Below are 20054 nucleotides of genomic sequence, written 5' to 3' on the forward strand. Positions count from 1 at the left end.
AGGAACACCCCCAACTCCTGGTACCCTCCTCTAGCTCTCCCTATCTCAAGTGAAGACATCAGCATCCACTAGACAAGCCAGAGCTCGGCAGTGGTCAACTCCCCTTCCTCATCTCCAGTGACAAGGCCTGCTGACTTCACCCTCTAGTCTGCCAGTGCTATTCCTGGCAGCCACTGCCTCCGCTCCCCAATGCCTGCCACTTTTTGCCTGAAGTGTGGCTATGGTCTCTTCAGGCTCTCTTACCAGTCACACCTTGCTCAGTGGAGATCTTTTCAGGGTCCAGAGAAGGTAAGGGCCACGTCGTGTGGTACATCTCTGCACCATGTGGCCTTCAGGGTTTTGTAGCCCTCCCGAATCACTTCCTGGCCTCTCCTGGCTTCGTCTTGACCCTAGATTCCGTTGGCACCAGGCCCTTATGCTGTTTTTTTTGAGCTAAATGACCGGCCTTCCCATCTTTTCTCCCCACAAGCGTTGAGCTCTTTTGAGACTGGGGTGCACCTTGGCCCCCATCCTTCTATCTACTACTCTTGCCTCCCCAGCTGCCTCATCTCTGTATAGTCAGGCCCAACACAAACAGATCTGGAAAAAGGCTCAATCACAACTGTGAATTAACAACAAGATTACCCAGCCCCAGCACTTTATCTACGCTCTCTAACAAGGCAGCCAAGGGGGCTGGAGGGTTGGCTCAGCACTTGAGAGCACTGGCTACTCTTGCAGAGGACCCAGATCCAATTCCTACCAGGCACATGGTACTTCACAACCATCCTGAGCCAGTTCCGGGGTATCTGATGCCCTCTTCTGACCTCCATGGGCACCAAGCATGCATACAGACAGACAGACATGCAGGCAAAACACACATAAAGTAAAATAAAATAAATAAATCTTAAAAAAGAATGTGGCCAAAACGACCAGAAGTGCTTTATAGGCCGATATGTTGGCAGCATTAACCCAAGTGCCCAGCTACTCAGGAAATCAGCCATTCATTGCAAAGTGGAGCTTGGTGTTAAAAGACATATGAGAATCCTTATGGCATGTTATGATAATATGTTAATTCAAAAAAGCAGAAGGAAAAAATATCTTGTCTTCCCACCTTTGAAATCCAAGGAAGCATACCAAAACGGTATGTGGGCTATTGGGAGGGTGACTGTGGAGGAGGTTTTATTCTGAAGTAAGTGGTGGTGAGGAAACCGAGGATGACAAGGGACAGAAGCAAAGCCACTGCACTAGCCTAGGTCAGGTGCAGACACACTCCAAGCTGCTTTCCTTGTGTATTGCAACCCATGGGACCACAACACTCACTTGGCGAAGTTGGCCAGGTTCTGGGTGACTTTGGCGATGAGCGTGAGGGTGCGAGCTGTGCGGTCATCAGGGTACTCCTGAAGCAGGTTGAAGAGTGAGGGCGACATGATGGCAGGGCACAGGAAGCGCAGGAAGAGGGAGGCGCTGATGAGCCGTTCACTGATGTCTGGCCGGCCACGGCTGCTACACTCCTGCCGCCATGAGGCGAACACCTCTTTAAGCTCCCGTGGGAAGACACTGCGGAGGAAAAGACAGATGGGTCTGGGGTCAGGTAGGTGCCAAGGACAGGACAGCACAGGGCCAGATCTAGTTCCGAGTCACATGAAATGCCATGTTCCAACCCCATCTCCACGCTGATGGCAGCATGAGCTCGGGGCTCTGCAGCCCAGACCAATGCCCAGCTACTGGGCAGGGCTGCTGGGCAATGGACAGGTCAGGGGACAGCAGCACAGCGTGGGCTCTCAGTGAAGGGTCCACTTGGCACCGAGGCTGGCACAGCTGCCCCATGGTAATATCAGTGGCAAGAATGGCACTACACTATCTCTCATTTTCCCCAGGGGAAACACATTTTTCAGCTCCAACAGGGCAGGCAGACTGCTGTTCCTTGGGCTCCCATTTGTCACTATTGAGACTCATGCCTTTGCCTGAACGATGTCACGGAATCTGGGTTTTCCACTGAGCTCATAAGGACGAAACAGGGGGAGTACCATCAGCTAGTGAGAACACAGCTTGCCATGCACGAGATGGGGAGAGAAAAAAAACTTTCCTGGGGTGACAGCATAAGAAGGCATCGAGAGTTCTCGGCTCCCCCAGGTATCTCTGTAGGTGGCTTTCCTACCTTTTCATCCTGGGGCAGAGCAGACGCCAGTGCTCCTTGGACCTAGCCCATCGCTGGCTCTGTCCTGGGCGCAGAAGTAGAAGCCTGACTAAGGCCCTGTCTTTTCCTGCGTTTCAGTTTTGAATGCTTTAAATTGAGAGGCCTACCCAGGCTCTCACATCCATCTTGAGACTAGATCAGCCTGACCTGGTCCTCATTCCCTTTGCCTTGCTAGCCCACAGTAGGCCAGCAGACAGGGCACGTGGCAACAAATGAGGCTGAGCCAACAGGGCTGCCTAGGGAAGTAAGGTAGGCAGCCCTCAGGCCTGTTGCTTGAGCCAGGTGATGTCTACTGGTGGCCTTGTCCAGAAGGTCCTATCCACACAACGTCTTCCCCATGGAATGGAGAGCAAAGGCAGAGAATCCAGCTTAGCAGGGAGATGGCAGTGTGTTCTAAGGGTGCTCAAGGCTCTATAGTTATTGCCTTACCCCAGGAGAACATCTTCATGCAACACAGGTGAGGGACCTGGACAAGTGGGCACTACCCCCGGCACTGAGCCCTTCCTGAGGCCACTGTTCAACCAGTAGGCCTGCCTCTGTCTATCCTTTGAGAACAGCAAAGGAAAATTTCCCATGCCAGTTCTGAGCTGGTGCTCCTGGCTGCAAAGTAAGATGATTAAAGGACATGAAGGGTCACAGAGGAGCAGGTATACAGCCGGGCTGTGGAAGGCCAAAGGAGATGGCATGGGGGGAAACCAAACAAATGTGGGGAGTAGGTATGGTTTGGGGCGGTTCATAGCTCATGTGGAAACAAACCCAGTACTCAGGCTGGCTGCAAGACCTACAGGGAAAGGCCCATGCACCTTAGCCACAACCAGGCTTAGCACCACGTCAGCCAGCCATCATACGTGCACTTCAGGAACAAGTGAGTGCCTGGGAAACTGGCTTTATGTGAAGCTTCCCAGGGACAAATTCCAGACCCATTTGTGGCCCCAATATGAGTAGCCTCTTCTACTGTAGTGCCACCCCTTTCTTCTTTGCTCGCTCATCTGAGCTGGAGGCCTAGCTAGTACTTAGGCAAGTGTGAAAAGGACTCCAGGGACAGACAGGTGTGAGCTGTGGGAGTAGGTGCCAGGACAGCAAGGCTCTAGCTCCATGCTGCACCCGTGCACTGACACTGACATCTATATATGCCCAGTGCTCACTAGTCACTGGTGCAGATAAACTGCCGTTCCTGGCTTACATGCATACACGCATGCGTGCACACACATACACAGGCACACATGCTCTCATACACACACACAGGCACACATGCACACCAACAACGTGTCTCACAGATATTCTCGAGTGCTTTCCTACATTTAAGAACACAAAAAGGGCCATGATGGAACCTAGCCATCCAGCAACTCAGTGGAGTCAGGTGCCTGGTACCTGGGGTGGGGACAGGGGTAGGACATCTGACAGAAAAGGCAAGATGAAAGGACAGGAAAGCCTAAGCTCCCGACAGGCAGCACTAACCAGTAGGAGTTGATGATCTTGCAGAAGGCCAGCTCACAGCACATCTTGAGGTTGCCCTGGTGCTCAGGAAGGTCAGCAGCTGAGCACTTGCTCGGGTCCACTTCACAATTTTCGTCTGACTCATACAGAGCTTTGATAAACTCGCCTGTGGTCGGGTGAGCATGGAGAAGGCAGTCAGGGGCTGATAAGCGCTGCCCAGCCCTTGCCACCTGCTGGCCCGGTAATGTGCCCACTACCTAGTGCATCCTGCAGGTACTTCTGACCCACAAGTTTGAGGTATTCCTCGATGGCCTTGGTGGCCAGTGTGTTCTCCCGGAAGATGAGGTGCTCGTTGTCCCCACAGCGGTCCACCTCTGACATCATCAGGTCTGTTAGGAAGTCCTAGGGAGACAGGAAGGGAGCAGAGCGGAACCTGGGCTGAGCTGATGTAGTGGCCGAACTATCACTGTCTTAGACTGACTTGGGGGGCAGACCATGGGAAAACATGAACAGGAGCTCAGGCACACCTCCCCTCTGGCTGTGGTACCGCACAGGACTGCAGCTCCCTTCCTCAAGCCCAAGCCCAAGCACAGCAGCCCAGCACCAGCCAGGGTGTCTGGAGCTCTGGAAACCCCTTATTCTAATGTGCCAACTTTTGGGGATCCTTCCACATATGGAATTAAGACCTTGAGGCCAGACTGGCTAACAAAAGGAAGGGCTGAAAGATAGGCAGGCCAGAGAGGAAGCTACAGGTGGCCCCTGGAATCACATCTTAGAAACACCCTGGGCAGAGGTAAGGACCCCATGACCTCTGAAGCTCCAACGTGGCTGCTATTCAGAGCTACAGACTTCCTGGCCTTCTGTAACAGGTGCTAGACCTGAGCACCGGAGTAAGACATGACTCCTAGACGTGGGCAGCAGGAGAGGAAAGACAACCTGCCGAAGGCCACACAGCTGTCTGGGACCAGGCATTGCCGCCACAGCTTCACAGCCCTCCAGGATCATACAGAGAGTTCATTGAGAGGGGAGTCCTGGGGTGGGAACTGGAAAAGCATACAGCTTAGGCAAACAGAACCTGGAGAGAGGGCAGGAGGTGTCAGGACACAGGGTCTGTACCTGAGGGGGTGCAGCTATCACTTTGGGAGGGCGGAGTACCTACCCTCATTGCATAGGTAGCCTTCAACATGTGTTCTGTCTGGCTCAAGAATGGCCTACCAGTTCTAGATTGTTCCAAAGACATCAGTTACTTTCTATCCCATCACCTTTAGTATGCCTCCTGGCTACTTCATACAGGGTTAGCTTCCTAAGCCGCAGTAGCCCTTGGGTCTAGCAACTAAAACGACATCAGCAGGCAAGGGGTCCTTCCTGCAAGCCACCCTCTCCACAGGCCCCAGAATCTCCAGCCCATACCCAACCAGCAAACCAAAGTGCAGCTGCATGTGGGCTCGAGAGCTGGCTCCACCGTCAAGAGCCGTGGTTGCTCCTCAGAGGCAGCTTTGATTCCCAGCACCCACATGGTGGCTCACAACCGTCTGTAACTCCAGTCCCTGAGGGCCAAGGCTGTCTCCTAGTCTTTGTAGGAAGCAAGCATGTTATGTGAAGCACAGACATACATGCAGGCACAACCAAACACCCAAACATATAGAATAAAAATGTAAAGACAAGAAAACAACAGCAAAAACCATGTAGGACTTCAAGAGTTAGCCTAGCTGGCAATCTACCCAGCCAGCCCGAAGGCAGGCACAAGGGGAGGAGGGTCCTGATGGTGTGGAGGAAGGCAGGACTATGGAGTCAGGGCAAGGGAGTCCATTCCCCTCTCTGTCCTTCTGCAGTCCCAGTCAGCCCAGCAGGCGGAGGACAAAGGACTTCCAATCAAAGCACCCCAGTACCCAACTGGACAGCTGAGCTGATAAGGGCTCATGGGGGTCTTATACCAGTGAGCTCTACCCACTGGGCACCCAACCCAGCTCCATGCATAGGTCTCTCTGACCACAGCAGGCTGAGGGCTCAGCACCTAACCTCAGGGTGGACCCCCCATCCTCATATAAGCCATTAGTTCTCAAGTTTTATCATTCCCTGAGCCTCTACCTAAGGTCTCCTTCAGTGCTGACAGCTAGGACAGCTTAAGCAGTGTCTCCCACTCTCTGCAGGCAGCGACCCCCAAAGGAGAACGAATGGTAACTGGGAAGCATCTCACCACACCAGCAAAGCCTACAGAACAATGCACTGTTGAGTTACAACGTGTGCCTTCTGGAGACACTCTGTTCTCTAAGCCATGTGGGTGGAGTCAACGGGTGTCCTTTCTGGACCAGGGTCAAGAGTGGCAGGCTTTGACAGGAGGTGGTAGTCGCAGGAGCTGGCCTCTCTGGCTCTGAAGCCCATCTACACGGCTCTCTGATCCCTATTTCTGCAAGGCAGTAGGGCCATGGCAGGCTGTCTACACTTAGCAAGTGTGTGTGTTGTGTGTGTGTGTGTGTGTGTGTGTGTGTGCGCGCGCGCGCGCACATGTAAAAGCTATGTGTGAAGGAGTTGGTTGGGGCCAGGCTGTGAGGGTGCTTCACCTGTTGGGGATGCCTGTCAACTGATATCCCACTGGGTATGTGGGCTTGGGCACAGCAGGGGAGGCCCACTCTGCATTACTAGTTCTGGTCCATTCACTGCACCATGTGTCTTCAGGGCTCAGCACTGCCTCTGGTAGAGTATGACGCGACCCCACCCCCCAACTCAGAGCACAGTGCTCAATTTCAGGGAGCCCCTCAGACTGCAGTGAGCACCCTCAAGTCCTCCAAAGTGAAGCAGGTTCTATAACACAGATCCAGCAGACAGGCCAGTGTACGCTAGCAGTCTTTGTGCACTAGGGAGCCACACTCACCTTCACCTTGCCTGTGCTCTGCAGGATGTGCACCAGAGCGGATGCCATCTCCTCCTTGGTCTTGGCGCTGAGGATGGGCTCGAGTGCTGCGCACAGCCCCAGGTAGTGATTGGTGATATGCTCTGCGAACTCCTTGTACATCTCCATGGGCAAGATGGTGATGGTCTGGTAGCGTGCCTTGATGCGGATCATGGGCCCAGGGCCCTTGCCACCCTTGGGATTGGGGGTCACCACTGGGTACCACTTCTCCACAAACTGCCGCCCAGCCACAGAGGCAGCAGGCAGGCTCACCAGGCCCAGGTAGCTGTTGCGTTCCTTTTTCTTCTTCTTGTCAGTCTCCCGGTACAGGTGGACAGTGACTGTGCGCAGAGGCGGCAGGTTGTGGAACTCGAAGTGCTCTCCCCAGAAGACGTTGTCCGTCTTGAGCTTGCCCGTGGTGCGGGCATACAGCACATCGTCCAGGCACAGTTCACACAGGTACTTCTTCTTGGCTGGCAGATCCTTGGCCTCAATCACCCACAGCTTCAGGATGTGCTCCACACGCCGGCTGTTGTCCTGCGTAAGAGGGGTCTGGAGTGGTCAGTGGGGGCGGTTACCTATCTACTGGCCAGCCCGGCGCCTAGGAGCCCTCAGATACCTGGGAGAAACTGAGCGGTGAGGTGCACGGGGAGAAGCAGGGAAAGCACCTGAGGACATGGCTTCATCTAGTCTGTCCTGCTGATCACTAGCTAGCTCACCAACAGCAGGCCCCTGGGCCCAGGCTTGCCCTCCTAGAAAGCAGAACGAAGGCAGCCCTGCCCTAGAGTGAGATGGGGGAAGGAAGCCGGCACAGTGCCTCGCCCTGTATAGGCTGGGCACCAGTTCCTCAGTCTCCTGGTCCATAAAGCAACTTAAGAGGTGACTGGAGCTAAGACCCGCCCCCCCCTTCTTTAGTGATGTCATGGTAACCAGGACTTAGCTCAGACCCACAAGTCATCTGGGAAGACAGGCAAAGGAACAGTTATAGTCAGGGCCCCCAAAACAGATGGAGGAGTCGAGGGACAGTAGAATATAAGAGGATACCAAGGGGCCCCCATGTGGAGAAGGGTGTGAGTGTCTGAGCTAGAACTGAACAGATGAGTCAGTGGTTCCGGGCAGGACACGGGACCCCACTTCTAATGGGACACCCAGCTCTACAGCCCAGGCTCCCTCTTGGTGCAGTGTTAAGAAGTACCTAACAACTGTCATAGCTCAGTGACTCCAATTCCTTCCAGGTCCACTTGGCCCTGTCCCTACTCAGGACTCATGACTCTGTTCCCTCATGTCTGCAAGACTGGGTACATGCCTACCTTGTTGGGGTGCACTGCTCGCCTCAGGTTCTCCATCCACTTATCTCGTTCAGCTGCCGAGCGGCAGGAAAAGCACTTGCTTCCTGATGGCGTTGTCACCTGTTGGGACAAACAGGATGGTGCTGTAAGTGAAGGGACTGCAACAAGGCTGGACAGCTAGGGCAAGTCAGATGCCACCATGACTACAATGCAGCCACAGGAAGGGGCAAGGAGGAGCCGCCTGTGGGTGGTGCACTGAGTCCCACTGTGCCTCAGCTGGTAAGCGGCCAGGCCTCTGGTGTGGGCCTGTTTCCTCTTCCTGAACCCACCTCACTCCTGCCCAGTAGGAAAGCAGCTTCCTCACTATGGCCTCCCTCACTTCGACAGAGACAGAATGGGGTACCCTGCTAGAGTCAGAATGCAAACTTACGCAAGCACAGTCTCCCTAAAGGCAGATCAGAGGGTCCCAGGAGAAAAGCAAGGGTAGACTTAGTACTAAACTGACCTCTCTGGGGGTTCCCTTTGTCCATCAACAGTGGCAATGATGGCCATAGAGACCTAACAGTGTGCTAGAGAAAAGTGAGCTGAGCTCCCACAAGAGCCAGGCTTGAGACCCCCACTTCCCGTGGCGGTATGAATACTCTTCACCTCCTAGTTGCAATCTTCATGTTTTCCTGAGATGGGGGATTTGGCCAGAATTGCCCTCACTGACCCTGCTGCTCCCCAAAACTGCAGGCTCCACTGGACAAACCAGACCCACACCTAGGCACTAGAAGGTGTGACCATTCTGTAGCTGCCCAGGCATGGACACCTGAGTCCGGGTCCAGTCTGCCTTGGCCTGAGTCTTAACCCAGAAGAATATAGGGGCACAGAGTACGGCAGATGCCAAGAGCATGCCACCCTAGGTCCCACTGGCTTGCCATTAGTAGGCTCCCTCCTCTACCCAAAGTATGATTACTGGGGATGAGGACAGGATACAAACCTTCCCAGAAACACTGGAACTGGATAGTGTAAAACTTGGAGCAGATTCTAGACTGTTCCCAAGAACCTGTACCCTGCCAGGGCCACTGAGCCGGCCAGGCAGTCTGGAGCGCAAGCTTGGCCCAGTGAGCAGGGCAAATCTGTGGAGACGCCTACCTCGAAGCAGTAGTCCTGACCCAGGATGCTGCTGTGAACAGGCTTGATGAGCACTTCCTCCTCCATGCTGAGGTCCAGCGCCTCCACTGCGCTGCTGGGGCTGAGCAGGGACTCGTGTGACCGAGACTCCTTCAGCCTTGGCATCAGATGGGACCTGGGGAGATGGGCAATGGGCACGTCACACAGGGCCCGACAATGCCTGAAGCAAACAGGCTTCTACCCATCACCTGGCCAACTTGTCTTGCTTCTAAAAATCCGTCCTTCAACCCCCACTCTCAGTCTTCCAACAGACAGGACGGGGCTGTTACAACCCTTTCCCCATCACACTGCACTCTGAAGATGGTGTTCCTTTGTGAGAGAGCAAGCTGCTGAGGTCTCTGTCCACCTGTGTCCAGGGCAGGATCTGGCCTGGCTCTGCAGTGTCCTCACAAACCTGCAGAAAAGATCTGTGACCCTGTAGGCTTCTGGGGCCTTTGCTACCCTGTCCTCTGCCCTGGCCGTTGTCCTAGCATTCATCAAGGCTGTCACTAACATCAAAGCCCTTTCCTATGCACTGCTCCATCCTGCCAGCACCACACACAGTGTGGAGAGTTCCCACAGGCGCCGGGTAGCAGGGACCTCAGTTTCCTACCAGAACTACAAACACACTGCCACCTGCTAACCAAGCAAAGACAGACTCACACAGTCCCGGATAGGCTTGGCCCTGGAAATGCTGTACACTTCTCATGCAGCTCCAGGTAAGCCATCTCCATCCCCCAGCCCCTTGTGTGAAGAGCTACCCAGGCAACTCCGGGAGACCCACTCAACCTTTTCACAGTACAAAGGGGGCCTCTGAGGAGCTGGGCAGAGCCAGGAGGGAGCTGAGGCAGGTTAGAGTTGGCCAGAAGCCCATTCATGTTCCTTCAGCATTCTCCGAGTGTGTGGCTCCGCCCGGCCTAGGCCCACTGGCTTCACAGGCTGCACAGCAGTGGGTATGCCTGGACCAGCTTGCCATGCCCCTGCCACCCAGGTCCAGAGGGTGCTGGTCTCCTGCAGCCCATCAGCACATGCCTGAGAAGGCAACTGCAGCTCAGGAAGGGAAAATGGACACTTGTTCCTGCTTGCACCTAACAGGTCATCCTGTCGTCCTCTCCTAGAATGTGCTGTATTACAAAGGTAAACCATCGCCTCTCTGCCCGGCCGACAACCTAGCTGTTTAGACAGGTGTTTCTCCCCACCTCAGCACTGACCACTGCTGTCAGTCAGCAGCCTACCTCACAAACCACCTACCCTCATAACTCAACGGAAGAGACCTCCTGTCTCAGATGCTGGAGAGGTCACGTGGCCTAAGGAAGAGCTGAGCCCCACCACCCCTTTGGGCTGATAGCCGGATCCTATATGAACAAGGTGAAATCAGGGTGCTTTCTGACCCAGCTAAGAGCCAGATATGATGAGGTCAGGAAAAGGGAGGAGCTGGAGACCTGGGGTCACCGTGCAGCGCTGGGGGCACGAGTGTGAGGTATGATTTCTCACCCTGGGCCTGCTCACATGAACCGAGAGCTGGAAGAGCCCAACATGCTAGACCACAAGAAACCAGGACTAGACCCAGTGGCTAGGGACCTTTACCTCCCCTCTCATTCCCCATGCTGTCCCAGACATGCTCCAGCCGGTCTGAGCCTCCCAGGGAAGATTCCAGGGAAACAGGGCTGAAGGGAAGCTCAGAGCCCTGAAGGCTTCTGGACTAGCCCAAGCCAACTGGCCACAATCCAGCAGTCCTGTCTTGCCTATCCCCAAATATGGCTCCAAGAAGGAGACCTGGAGCAGAGGTTACATCTCCAGGGTCTCCCTGGCCACCTGCTCCCTGGCAGGGCCCTGGTTGGTGGTGGCAAGACTGGAAGGCTCATAGCACACATCTGTTTTCCCTTCCCTCAGAGCTGGGAGTCTGTCTACCACCCCTCTGTGCTCCAGGTTTCTGACACATACTAATCTCATGCTGGCCCAGAAGGAACTGCTGTGTCGCAAGCCTTAGGGTATGCCTGCAGGGACAGTTGGTAAGATGAATAGAATTGAGTGAGGGAAATGGTCATTCGGTTCTAGATCCAGCAGGACCATCTCTGGCTTAAGAGCCACCATTCCAGGAAGCCAGCCCTGCCTATGTCTGTAGCACACCTCTGGACACCTGCTCCATCTGTCTAAGCAGGTCTTTACCCAACCATGCCTTCCACTCACACACGATTAGGTTACTTCGCTCTCACCTCCAGCCTCAGACATGCCAGGCTGAGCAAGGCAGGGAGATGAGCACCCCAAATTACCCTGGCTCCAAGGGCACAGCCTCCCTATTGGGATGTTCGGGTGGAAGGAGGTAAGCAGGCACTGGCCTGCCTGGCTCCCTTTCTACTCCCAGGTGAGAGGTGATCTTAAACACGCCCCACCAGCCCAGGCTGGACACCTAGCCGGTTCAGCAGCTCACCCTATCCACCTGCTTCCCCCATCCACCTACTTTACAAAAGGCTCAGGAGCTTGTTTGATCTGCCAGAGGTTTGCTGCTGGGAGACGCACTCAGTCCTGCCCTCAAGCTGCCACGTGCAGTCAGTGTCTAGGGCCTCGCTCGCTCCCTACTCCTGGCTGACCAAGGCCAGGTGGAGCGGGAGAGCAGCCAGCGCATGGCCATCTAGCTCAGGCTTCTGCTGACTTCCTTCCCTGTTCTCTGTAGTCGCTGGAGACCAAAGTCTTAATCCTTTTGGCAAGGTGACACTAAGCGAGGCAAAATGCCTCCAGCCGGGACCTCTACCTGGGGATCAACTCCACAGCCTGGGTCTGAACATCTCACAGGGGGTTATACTGTGCGACTACTGTACTCAAAGAAACTGTGTCACATGTCTATGACAGGCCCAGGTCCCATGCCACATGCCTGCCCTCACCAGAGAAGAGCCGTACCCAGGGAAAGGCTAGGCTACCAGCCAGATGACATGTATCACCTTAGACTCTTCAAAAGCCCAACAGACAATGCAGGGCCCTCAGCCCACAAGAAGTCGAGGCCTAGATTCCCTCCTTCTCTTGTTCCTTGGGTCCATTTCCTTATCTGAGAAAGGAGGGATTGTTGCCCTGAGTGAGAAGAGTAGGACTGGGCATACACTGAGGAAGAACAAGAGCTGGAGACAACTGCTACTTCCTAGGCCACTGAGTGTGACACAGGTTGAGGTGTCCCCTAAAGAATACAAGATTCGGTCCCAGCCCTGGTCCCACACTGGGCTGCTGGCTGGAGTCACTCGGCCTGTTCCATCTGTCCAGGCCCACTGCTTAGTAGCCTGCCTGCTGGGCTGCCCCACCCCAGGGAGTCCCTGTGTGTCCTCAGCACGTGACTGCTCTGCCTTGGAATGACCACACTCAACATCCAGCATCAAGCCCTTCTTCCGTCAAGTCTTCCCCCAGATTCCCTGAGTGAGCAGGGACATTTGCCAGACCATGTTTGGAAACATCACACTGCTGTCCCTTTGCCAGGTACGGGACTCCTTGTGGGTAGGCTTGGTTTGTCTTAGCTCCAGTGTTCAGAGCTTCAGAGTTCTTGGGCCAAGGCCCCTAGGACCCCAGCAGTCAAGTTGAACCTGATGGCAGTGAGGTCAGCCAGGACAAGAACAGACTTCAGGAGTTCAGATGCTGAAGGGGCCACTCCCTGGAAGTAACAAGGGTGATTCAAAAGGGGGTGATCAAGGTACTGACTGCCGCATACTCTTTCTCAGAGACAGGACCTGAGGGGCTCATGGTGTTCTCTGTGGCAGTATTTCAGTCCGTCCACCTGGTCCTTCTGAGACCTTTTCAAACACAGCAAGTTCTCTAGCCCCACAGTGGCTCTCTAGGAACAGAGGCCTGTCACTATACACTCCACAGAATAGAGTCACACACTTTCTGGAAAGTAGATCCTCAGCCACTCCCGGCCAGCCAGCCAGCAGCTACTAAGACCTACACTGAACTCTACTGCTGAGAGCCAGTCTGATCAGGGCCTACACATCTGTGGGGAAGAAGAGAGTGACTCGATGGCCAGCCCACCTGGAACACTCCATTGGCTTTGCTCTTCTGCATAGCATGGTTTGATCCATTTCTTCCACTCTCTCCAGCAGCTGTTCCACCCCCCCCCAATCAAAGCCCAAGCAAGTGGCCAAACGTGCATCAAAAATCACTTCAGCTATTGACCAAGATACCTGCTACTATCCTTCCTTCATTTCTGACCAAACCTCATCATTTCAAAGCCCAGCCCATGCTGTCTGTCCCTGGTCTCTCCAGGCAGATAGCCCATATCAGTGACTGCACCCTACTCCATGCCACACTGCCTGCTCTCACCACAGCCCTGTCAGGACAGAAGCACAGCACTTCATACAAGAGAAGTAACCTGCCTAAGATCTTGTAGTAGCCAGCAACTGTGAAAGGTCCCACTACTATGGCTCAGAGGAGCCCAAGGCTGGTTCTACTAGTACATCTGCGAGTATATTGCACAGCCTTTCCATCACCCCACAGAAGCCATCGGGTACAAGAGAGGGCAAGCGTCACAGCAGGGCTGACTGCTATTTGTGACTCGCTCGTTCCAGGGCCCAGGAAATGTAGGAATGAGCAAGGGGGAGCTGCTGCTGGAGGCAGAGCCAGTCCGACAGCAGCTTATTGTGAGGCCTAGAAGCAGGAACAAGGGGACACTGTCCGGCTCCTGGGGCACAGCCTTATCCGATAGCCTCCCCGCCAGCCCACAAGCTGTTTTTCAACTCTGATCTTTTTCTCTTAAAAGGTTAAAGACACAGAAGTTAGGCAAATTCCCCATTGTTTCAATGAAGGAGGGGGCCCAAAAACTGAAAAACAAAACTTGTAACAACTGAGCAGCCCACTTGACCAGGAGTGGGTGGGTTTACAGTAAGATTGTTGAGGAGGGGGGCTCAAGGTCACCCTCCAAACCTCAGAGAGGACAGAGGAAGCTGTTGTGTGTGGCCCCAGGGCATGGCTGGGACTTGAAGAAGCCAGCTGCAGTTCAGGCAGGCTGTCTCCAAATGGGGGCAGTCAAAGGACAGGAGCTGGTCTGGGGAGACCCTTTAAAACACAGAGGCAGGGGAGATCCCTCGCAGGTTAAGAACACTGGCTGCTCTTCCAGAAGACCTGGGTTCAATTCACGACACTGACATGGCAACTCCCAACTGGCTGTCGCTTCAGTTTCAAGGGATCCAGTGCCGTCTTCAGACCTCTGTGGACACCAGGCGCACACAGGGTGTCCAGATACACATGTGCATAGAACACTCATACACACAAAATATTTTTAAAAGCCATATGGTGGAGGAGTATCTGCACTACCGGGTAACAGGGCAGACAGGCAGAGAGTGAGCCCTGGAGCAAACACACCCACGTGAAGGACACTACAGAAATGCCAGCAGGCAGCAAGCCCGCACACTGAGGATCAGTTGCCAGCTGGAGCAGCAAGCCAGCATCTCCACCTAATACACACAGCTTTAAGTGCCTACGTCATTCAGCTCGCCAGGCCTGTTTCCCATGCACAGGTAGGAGGCTAGACACAATGCTCCTGGGGTCACTGTGAAGTTAAATGAGAGTGCAGGGCGGTGTGCTCATGAGGACAAGTCAGTGCCAGGAGTCGCCATCAGCCCCTTGTCACCATGCTGCCTCTCTTTACCCACCTCTGAACCATGAAGTTCGGGAGAGGAGTTAAGACAATTCCAGGATAGGCTACCCTTCTGGTATTTTCCAAGCTGTTTCTGTTCATTCCCTAACCACTCAACTTCCTCTGTCTGAGGAACAGGACCAATCTCAGTGGCCTAAGGATGCATCAAAAACAAAACAATACAAAAACACCTTTTTTATGGCCATGAATTTTCTTTAGTGAATTTAGGAGGTAAAGAAAAAATGCATGGGTATTCCAAACTAGGCCTGGGATAGGAAAAAGCATGAACAAAGCATGTTTCCAGAGTTGATACCCACCCAAAGACCAGAAGGCCTGCCTACCAGTTCTCAAGTGAGGACCCGGCAAACTCAGTAGGCCTCAGCAGGCCTCTACCTGTGCAGAAGACAGGCCCAGGCTACTTCTGGATGCAGTCCGGGAACGTGTCAGGACAAGCGCACTGCCTCCTGGGAATCAAGTGCTGGACAGAAGCTGGGCTGTGCCTTGTTGGGAACACCATTCCTCAGCTCTGTCAGGCCTGAGAACTAGCTGCTGAGGCCTGTACTCACTCCTGGCCCAGTTAAAACCCTGGATTAAGGAAGGAGAATACAGCTGCCTGGTGGCTCCCTGAACCCTGGGGCAACAAACAACATCCTAAAAAGGCAGAGGCTGGCCTGGCAGCCTGAGAAACTTCCTGGCAAGAAAGCCTAGAGGAAATCGTCCCTCTCAGGCCTGGGTTCCCCCAGTCTAGAACTTGAAGTAGACCCTAGCAGAGTCTTCAGGAAGCTGGATGACACCCCCCTTCATATATATACTAGGCCCTGGCCTCCTGCCTTCACACAACCCCTGGGATTTCCACACAGGTATGAGGATGTAAATAGAATGCAACCAAGTCGAGACAGCTCATGACCAGCTACAAGGCAAACTGAGGCCCATCACCAGTGCTGCCCAGAGGACGCTGGCATGCTCACGTCACATCATGTCTCAGCCTTCTCCAACAACCACACACAGGAGGTGTCATCCAAAGCAAAAAGGACAGCAGGGCTTCAAACAGGCCCAAGGAGCCCAGGCTCGGTGGTGATTCTGCCACACCACTCACAGAGGGCATGGCTTCGCAAATCCAGACTGAAAGCCGTGAAGTGGGTGGCCTGGTCACCCTGTCAGCTGCTTCCCCATCAAGGGTCCATGCCTCCTGTCTCACACAGGAAGGGAAAGAACTAGGCCAAGGAGCCCTAGGTTCCCATTCTAGCTCCATCCTTAACACACCTGAGACCTTGGGCCAATCAGTGTTTCCTCTGAACCCACAAATCCTAAACAAGCTCTCTCTCTTCTCAGGGTTGTTTCCTCATGTGCTGAGCTACCAGAAAAGTCCTACATAAGTCCCCAAATAAACCCAAGAATGGCCATCACTTGTAGGGCTGATCTCTTGTTCCTATTAGCAACAGTGCAACACTAATGCCTCCCTGCTACTTGGAGGGACTTGGGCCAGTGTTGGTCTCATTCCTGCACAGAAGGCAGCTTCCAGCACGCCAAGAGACCCCCACCCTGCCCTACAGGACTAGGCACCCAGTGGAGCCTGAAGACCCCTGAGACCACACTTTCCTTCACAGCCTACTTCCCTGAGTAGGGATGAGCAAAACCAAAAACGTTTTAATCCAGGTTCCGCGCCCCCCCCAGCCCCCACCCATCCTGCAGCTTGAATAATTTTGGGTTTTTAATCAATAGCTGTCAGACTTGTCAAATTACTTTGGGGACCACAAAGCAGTTTTTAAACATTCATAACTCTCAGTAGATGAGCCAAGTGCCCTGAATTTGAAAAGAGACTCTGAGAACACTCACTCAGCAGGATGAGATTTGAGTAACTCCAAGGAGAGCTGAGGCCCAATGCCCCCTGCTACTTAAGCTCTTAGCCCTCCCTGGTTCCCAGGAGGAAACTCCAGGCTCAGTCTGCCACTCAAAAAGACCAGGCAGTAGGACACTTCCAAGCTTTCACCATGCCTCCATCTCCCCAGGGAAAGTGTCTCCACCTGCATCCCTGTATGGCACGGCAGGCATTCGGGGCTCTGACCCTAGCCACCTCAGCTTGTCACCCCCACCCCCACCTTCTCCTTGCACTGGAGAAGTTTCAAGGCCCTTGACCAAGGTGTTCTGTGAACAGCTCAGTGGATACCAGCCCAGGGACACACCCAGATGTCCCTTTATCCTGAGTGTGGGACAATTCCTGACTGGCCCTCAACCCTATCAACTAATACTTCTAAGAGTAGCCTCATAGACAATGATTATGAAATAAAGGTCCAGAATCAGCCAAAACGGCAGCATTAACATTCCACGGGAAGCTGGCAATCCACCTTGACTAGCCTAAGGCCCAGTCCTCCACCTCAGGAGGTGGGGGCACAAGCAGCACTCTCTGCCTCATCTTCTCCACCCAAGACCCAGGCGCTGTTCCAGATACGAAGCAGACACAAAGGGGAAGGAGAGGAGTGGGGGGAAATGTGGGCCAGCCTTCTCACCTGTCAAGTGGACTATCCTGTGGCTACACTGCACTGGTACCCACCCGTCCTGAGCACAGAGTAACAGCTGACTGCCTTCCTGATATCCTCCTTGAGCCTGCAGACCCACAGGGGACAACAAAGCTACCATATCTCAAACAGCCTGCGGCAGGAAGCAGCCAGGAACATTCACCAGTAGCAGATCAGCGAGAGGGCACCTGTGCTCCTACACTAAAAGCCAGACTAGAACCCCCTGGGGGGCATGTTAAAGAAAAGCAGGGGGGGCTCAAGTCCCCACACAGCCATCTGCTGCTAAGCCACCCACCTAGGAAGTACACCAAGGCACTGGCTTCACATTCCCTTTGGTTCCTTTCATCTGACTACAGTTAGGGAAACTGAGGCTTGGAGATGGCCCTCACAACACACTAGTTGACTCTAAGTAACACTAGGATGACCATCTGCCATCTGGCCCAAGGCATCCCAGAGATCAAGCCAATGCACTTAACATCAGTGTGTACCAGGCCAACAGTTGGGCCCTGTTCAACGCTTCTGGTAACCACTACATGGGCAGCCCACTTTTGCTCAAGGTGAGCCACTCCTGGCAGGTAGGCTCACTTCCTGTCTGAGCCTAGCTCAGTGGTCACTTGTCCAGTGTGGTGACACAACCTGTAATCCCAGCACTCAGAGGCTGAGGAAGGAAAATCGAGTTTCAGGCTAGCCTAGGCTATAGGCTATATAGCAAGATGTTTTTCCAAGAAGGGAGGGAGGGAGCGAGCATGAGCAAGCTCTACCACCACAGGCTTCTGCAGTGCTCCCAGTGCACAGTTCACAGGCACAGGGCAGGGAGGCTTGGGCATATGAGCTCCAATCCCAAACTCCGGTCTGCTTGTCTGTTGATGCCTCAGGTTTTCACCAGCTCTACAGAAACTGTGTGGCGAAATATACCAACTTTCAAGGAACTCCAGGTGGTGTAAGTGCACTGGACCCTGCTTCGTCAGCTGGTAACCCTGTCTGGAACACCGTGAGAAGGGTCCGGCAGGCAGTCTTACCTGCCCCTAGCATGGTAATGAGTGAGGGTAGTCACAATCAGGCGAGAAGGCTCCGAGTGAAGACTATCAGAGACACACTCTGCTTTTTGACAACCTCTCCAGCTACCCCCAAAGCACTCAGCAGCAGACAGAACCTGGAGCTGAGGCAGAAGGGAGGGGAGGTGGTAAGGCCCAAGCCTGAGCATGCGCAGCTCCACCCCGCCCAGCTGGACAACCAGAGCAAAGGCCAGACTCCTCAGAGATCAGAGTGCTCCAAGCAGTTCCTGGCATTTCCCTGTTTACAACGTCACAGGGCCTGCAGGGAGCAGCACCTCCACCAGGCCCCTGGCTCCTAAGCTAGCAGCACAGCAGCAGCAGCAGCAGCACTCTTGCTGGTGTCCTGCTTGAGGTAGACCTATCCTAACCGCTCCTAAGTTCTGGGCCAGTAGTGACTATCTGGGTAGAGCTGCCATCGCTGGAAACTTAGGTCCCTCCCAGGCAGGGCACCCGTGACAATCACTCCATCTAGTACCGGTAGCAGCCCCAGCTCACCCAGGCTTCCCTGGGCCCAGGAGGACAAATGGCTCCCTTCTGCTCAGCCTCTACTGAGGCTACTCACCATGCCTGAACACAGCTACCACTTTACCAAGCTGGAGGCAGAGGTGAGGCTAGCCACCCAGCTTTCCCTAGCCTCAGTCAGTCCAGCTGTGTTCTGGTTCTAGACATAGCACTCCAGCCCTACCCACTGGGACTAATCACAGCTAGTTAAACAAAAGCCATGTTCCAACTCTCTGTAATGTTCTCTTAAAGGGGCAGTGTCCCGACCAGGTCTGCGGGAACTTAAAGGTACAGATCCCCTTTTCTGTACAGGAAGCAGGAAAAGTGAAATAATAGTCCATGAGTCATGATCAGATCAGCAGCCTCAGGCTTCTAAGGGAGACTTCAGGCAAAATTCCTAAGAGTCAACATAGGCAACAAACTTCACTTTAAGGTCCCAAAGCATCTGAAACAGAAACAGCAAGAGGAATTCTCATATAGCAAACATGGACAGTTCTGGGGGGAAAAAAACACTATTTACCAGGCACATGTGACTTAGCACTCATAACACTGTCTGCTTTACTCCTCCCATTCCCCAGGCAGGCGGTACCGTCATCTCATCTTCCAGAGGAACAAGCTGAAGTCAAGAGAGGGCTTCTCCGGGATTACACAGCCGGGTGAGGATTCAACCCACAGGCCAGACCCGCAAGACCCTCTGAGGTTTTTTCTACTTCCTCTGAGGTCTCTTCTACTTCCTGTATCTTATATTACAACGGCCAAAAGGAGACAAAAGCTAGGAGTCATGATGGTCTGCAGGTTCTGTAGATGTATGGACACTACACAGACACACATCGATTCCCCCCCCCGCCGGCAGTTTCTTCACATACAGGTTGTGTGGACAGAGACAACAGGTAAAGCCAATGTCTTTTTAGCCCAAGACTCAGACAGTCTGTCCACAGGGATGGAGGAGGTAGACCTACCGAATGGGGGCTCCCCTTCCCTTAGCTTGGGCAAGGGAAGAGAGAGGGAAAATGTGTGACTGCCTGGACCTGATCTGAGAAGGTGGCCAAAAAGGGTGGGCCACTCTGGCCCAGAATGGCTGGGTTTGACGGGTGCTGTATGGCTGACCCGGAAGCTGCAGGCCTGACATGGGAAGGGCTAGGCACTGAGGATTTAGGATTTCACTGTTTCAACAGGCCTAGAAATCTGAGAATCTGTAGCTGTCTGCACTCAAACCTGAGCCATGCCACTTGCTACCTGTGTACTCTTAACCAAGTTGTCATGTCTCTGAGCCTCCCTCACTTTTCTCCTTTGTAAATAGGGCTAATTCAAAACAGCATTTACTTCCCAGGATTCAGAACAAGCCTGGCATTCAGTGAGCGTCTAGCAAAGGCTGGTCTCCTGCTTGGCTGAAGGTGCTGGGCATGCTGGGAGGCACAAACCAG

At 53.8% G+C, this 20054-nt stretch overlaps 1 protein-coding gene across 15 annotated transcripts in view; it reads right to left on the reverse strand.

Moving 5' to 3' along the window:
• Dab2ip (DAB2 interacting protein) overlaps nt 1-20054 on the reverse strand; it is a 178003-nt gene that overhangs the window by 15620 nt on the left and 142329 nt on the right. For 12 of the 15 annotated variants that reach the window (XM_051166708.1, XM_051166707.1, XM_051166712.1 and 9 more), the window contains 6 exons: nt 8930-9083; nt 7814-7912; nt 6486-7055; nt 3871-4015; nt 3635-3779; nt 1300-1536 (listed from right to left, as the gene is read on the reverse strand). In XM_051166708.1, coding sequence (XP_051022665.1) covers nt 1300-1536; nt 3635-3779; nt 3871-4015; nt 6486-7055; nt 7814-7912; nt 8930-9083 — 1350 coding nt within the window. Of the gene's footprint in view, nt 1-1299; nt 1537-3634; nt 3780-3870; nt 4016-6485; nt 7056-7813; nt 7913-8929; nt 9084-18691; nt 18716-20054 lie in introns of those variants that run through there. The other 3 variants (XM_051166705.1, XM_051166714.1, XM_051166719.1) reach the window with 2 other exon arrangements.

Source organism: Acomys russatus, chromosome 24, assembly GCF_903995435.1.
Source record: "Acomys russatus chromosome 24, mAcoRus1.1, whole genome shotgun sequence".
NCBI classification, from domain to species: domain Eukaryota; kingdom Metazoa; phylum Chordata; class Mammalia; order Rodentia; family Muridae; genus Acomys; species Acomys russatus.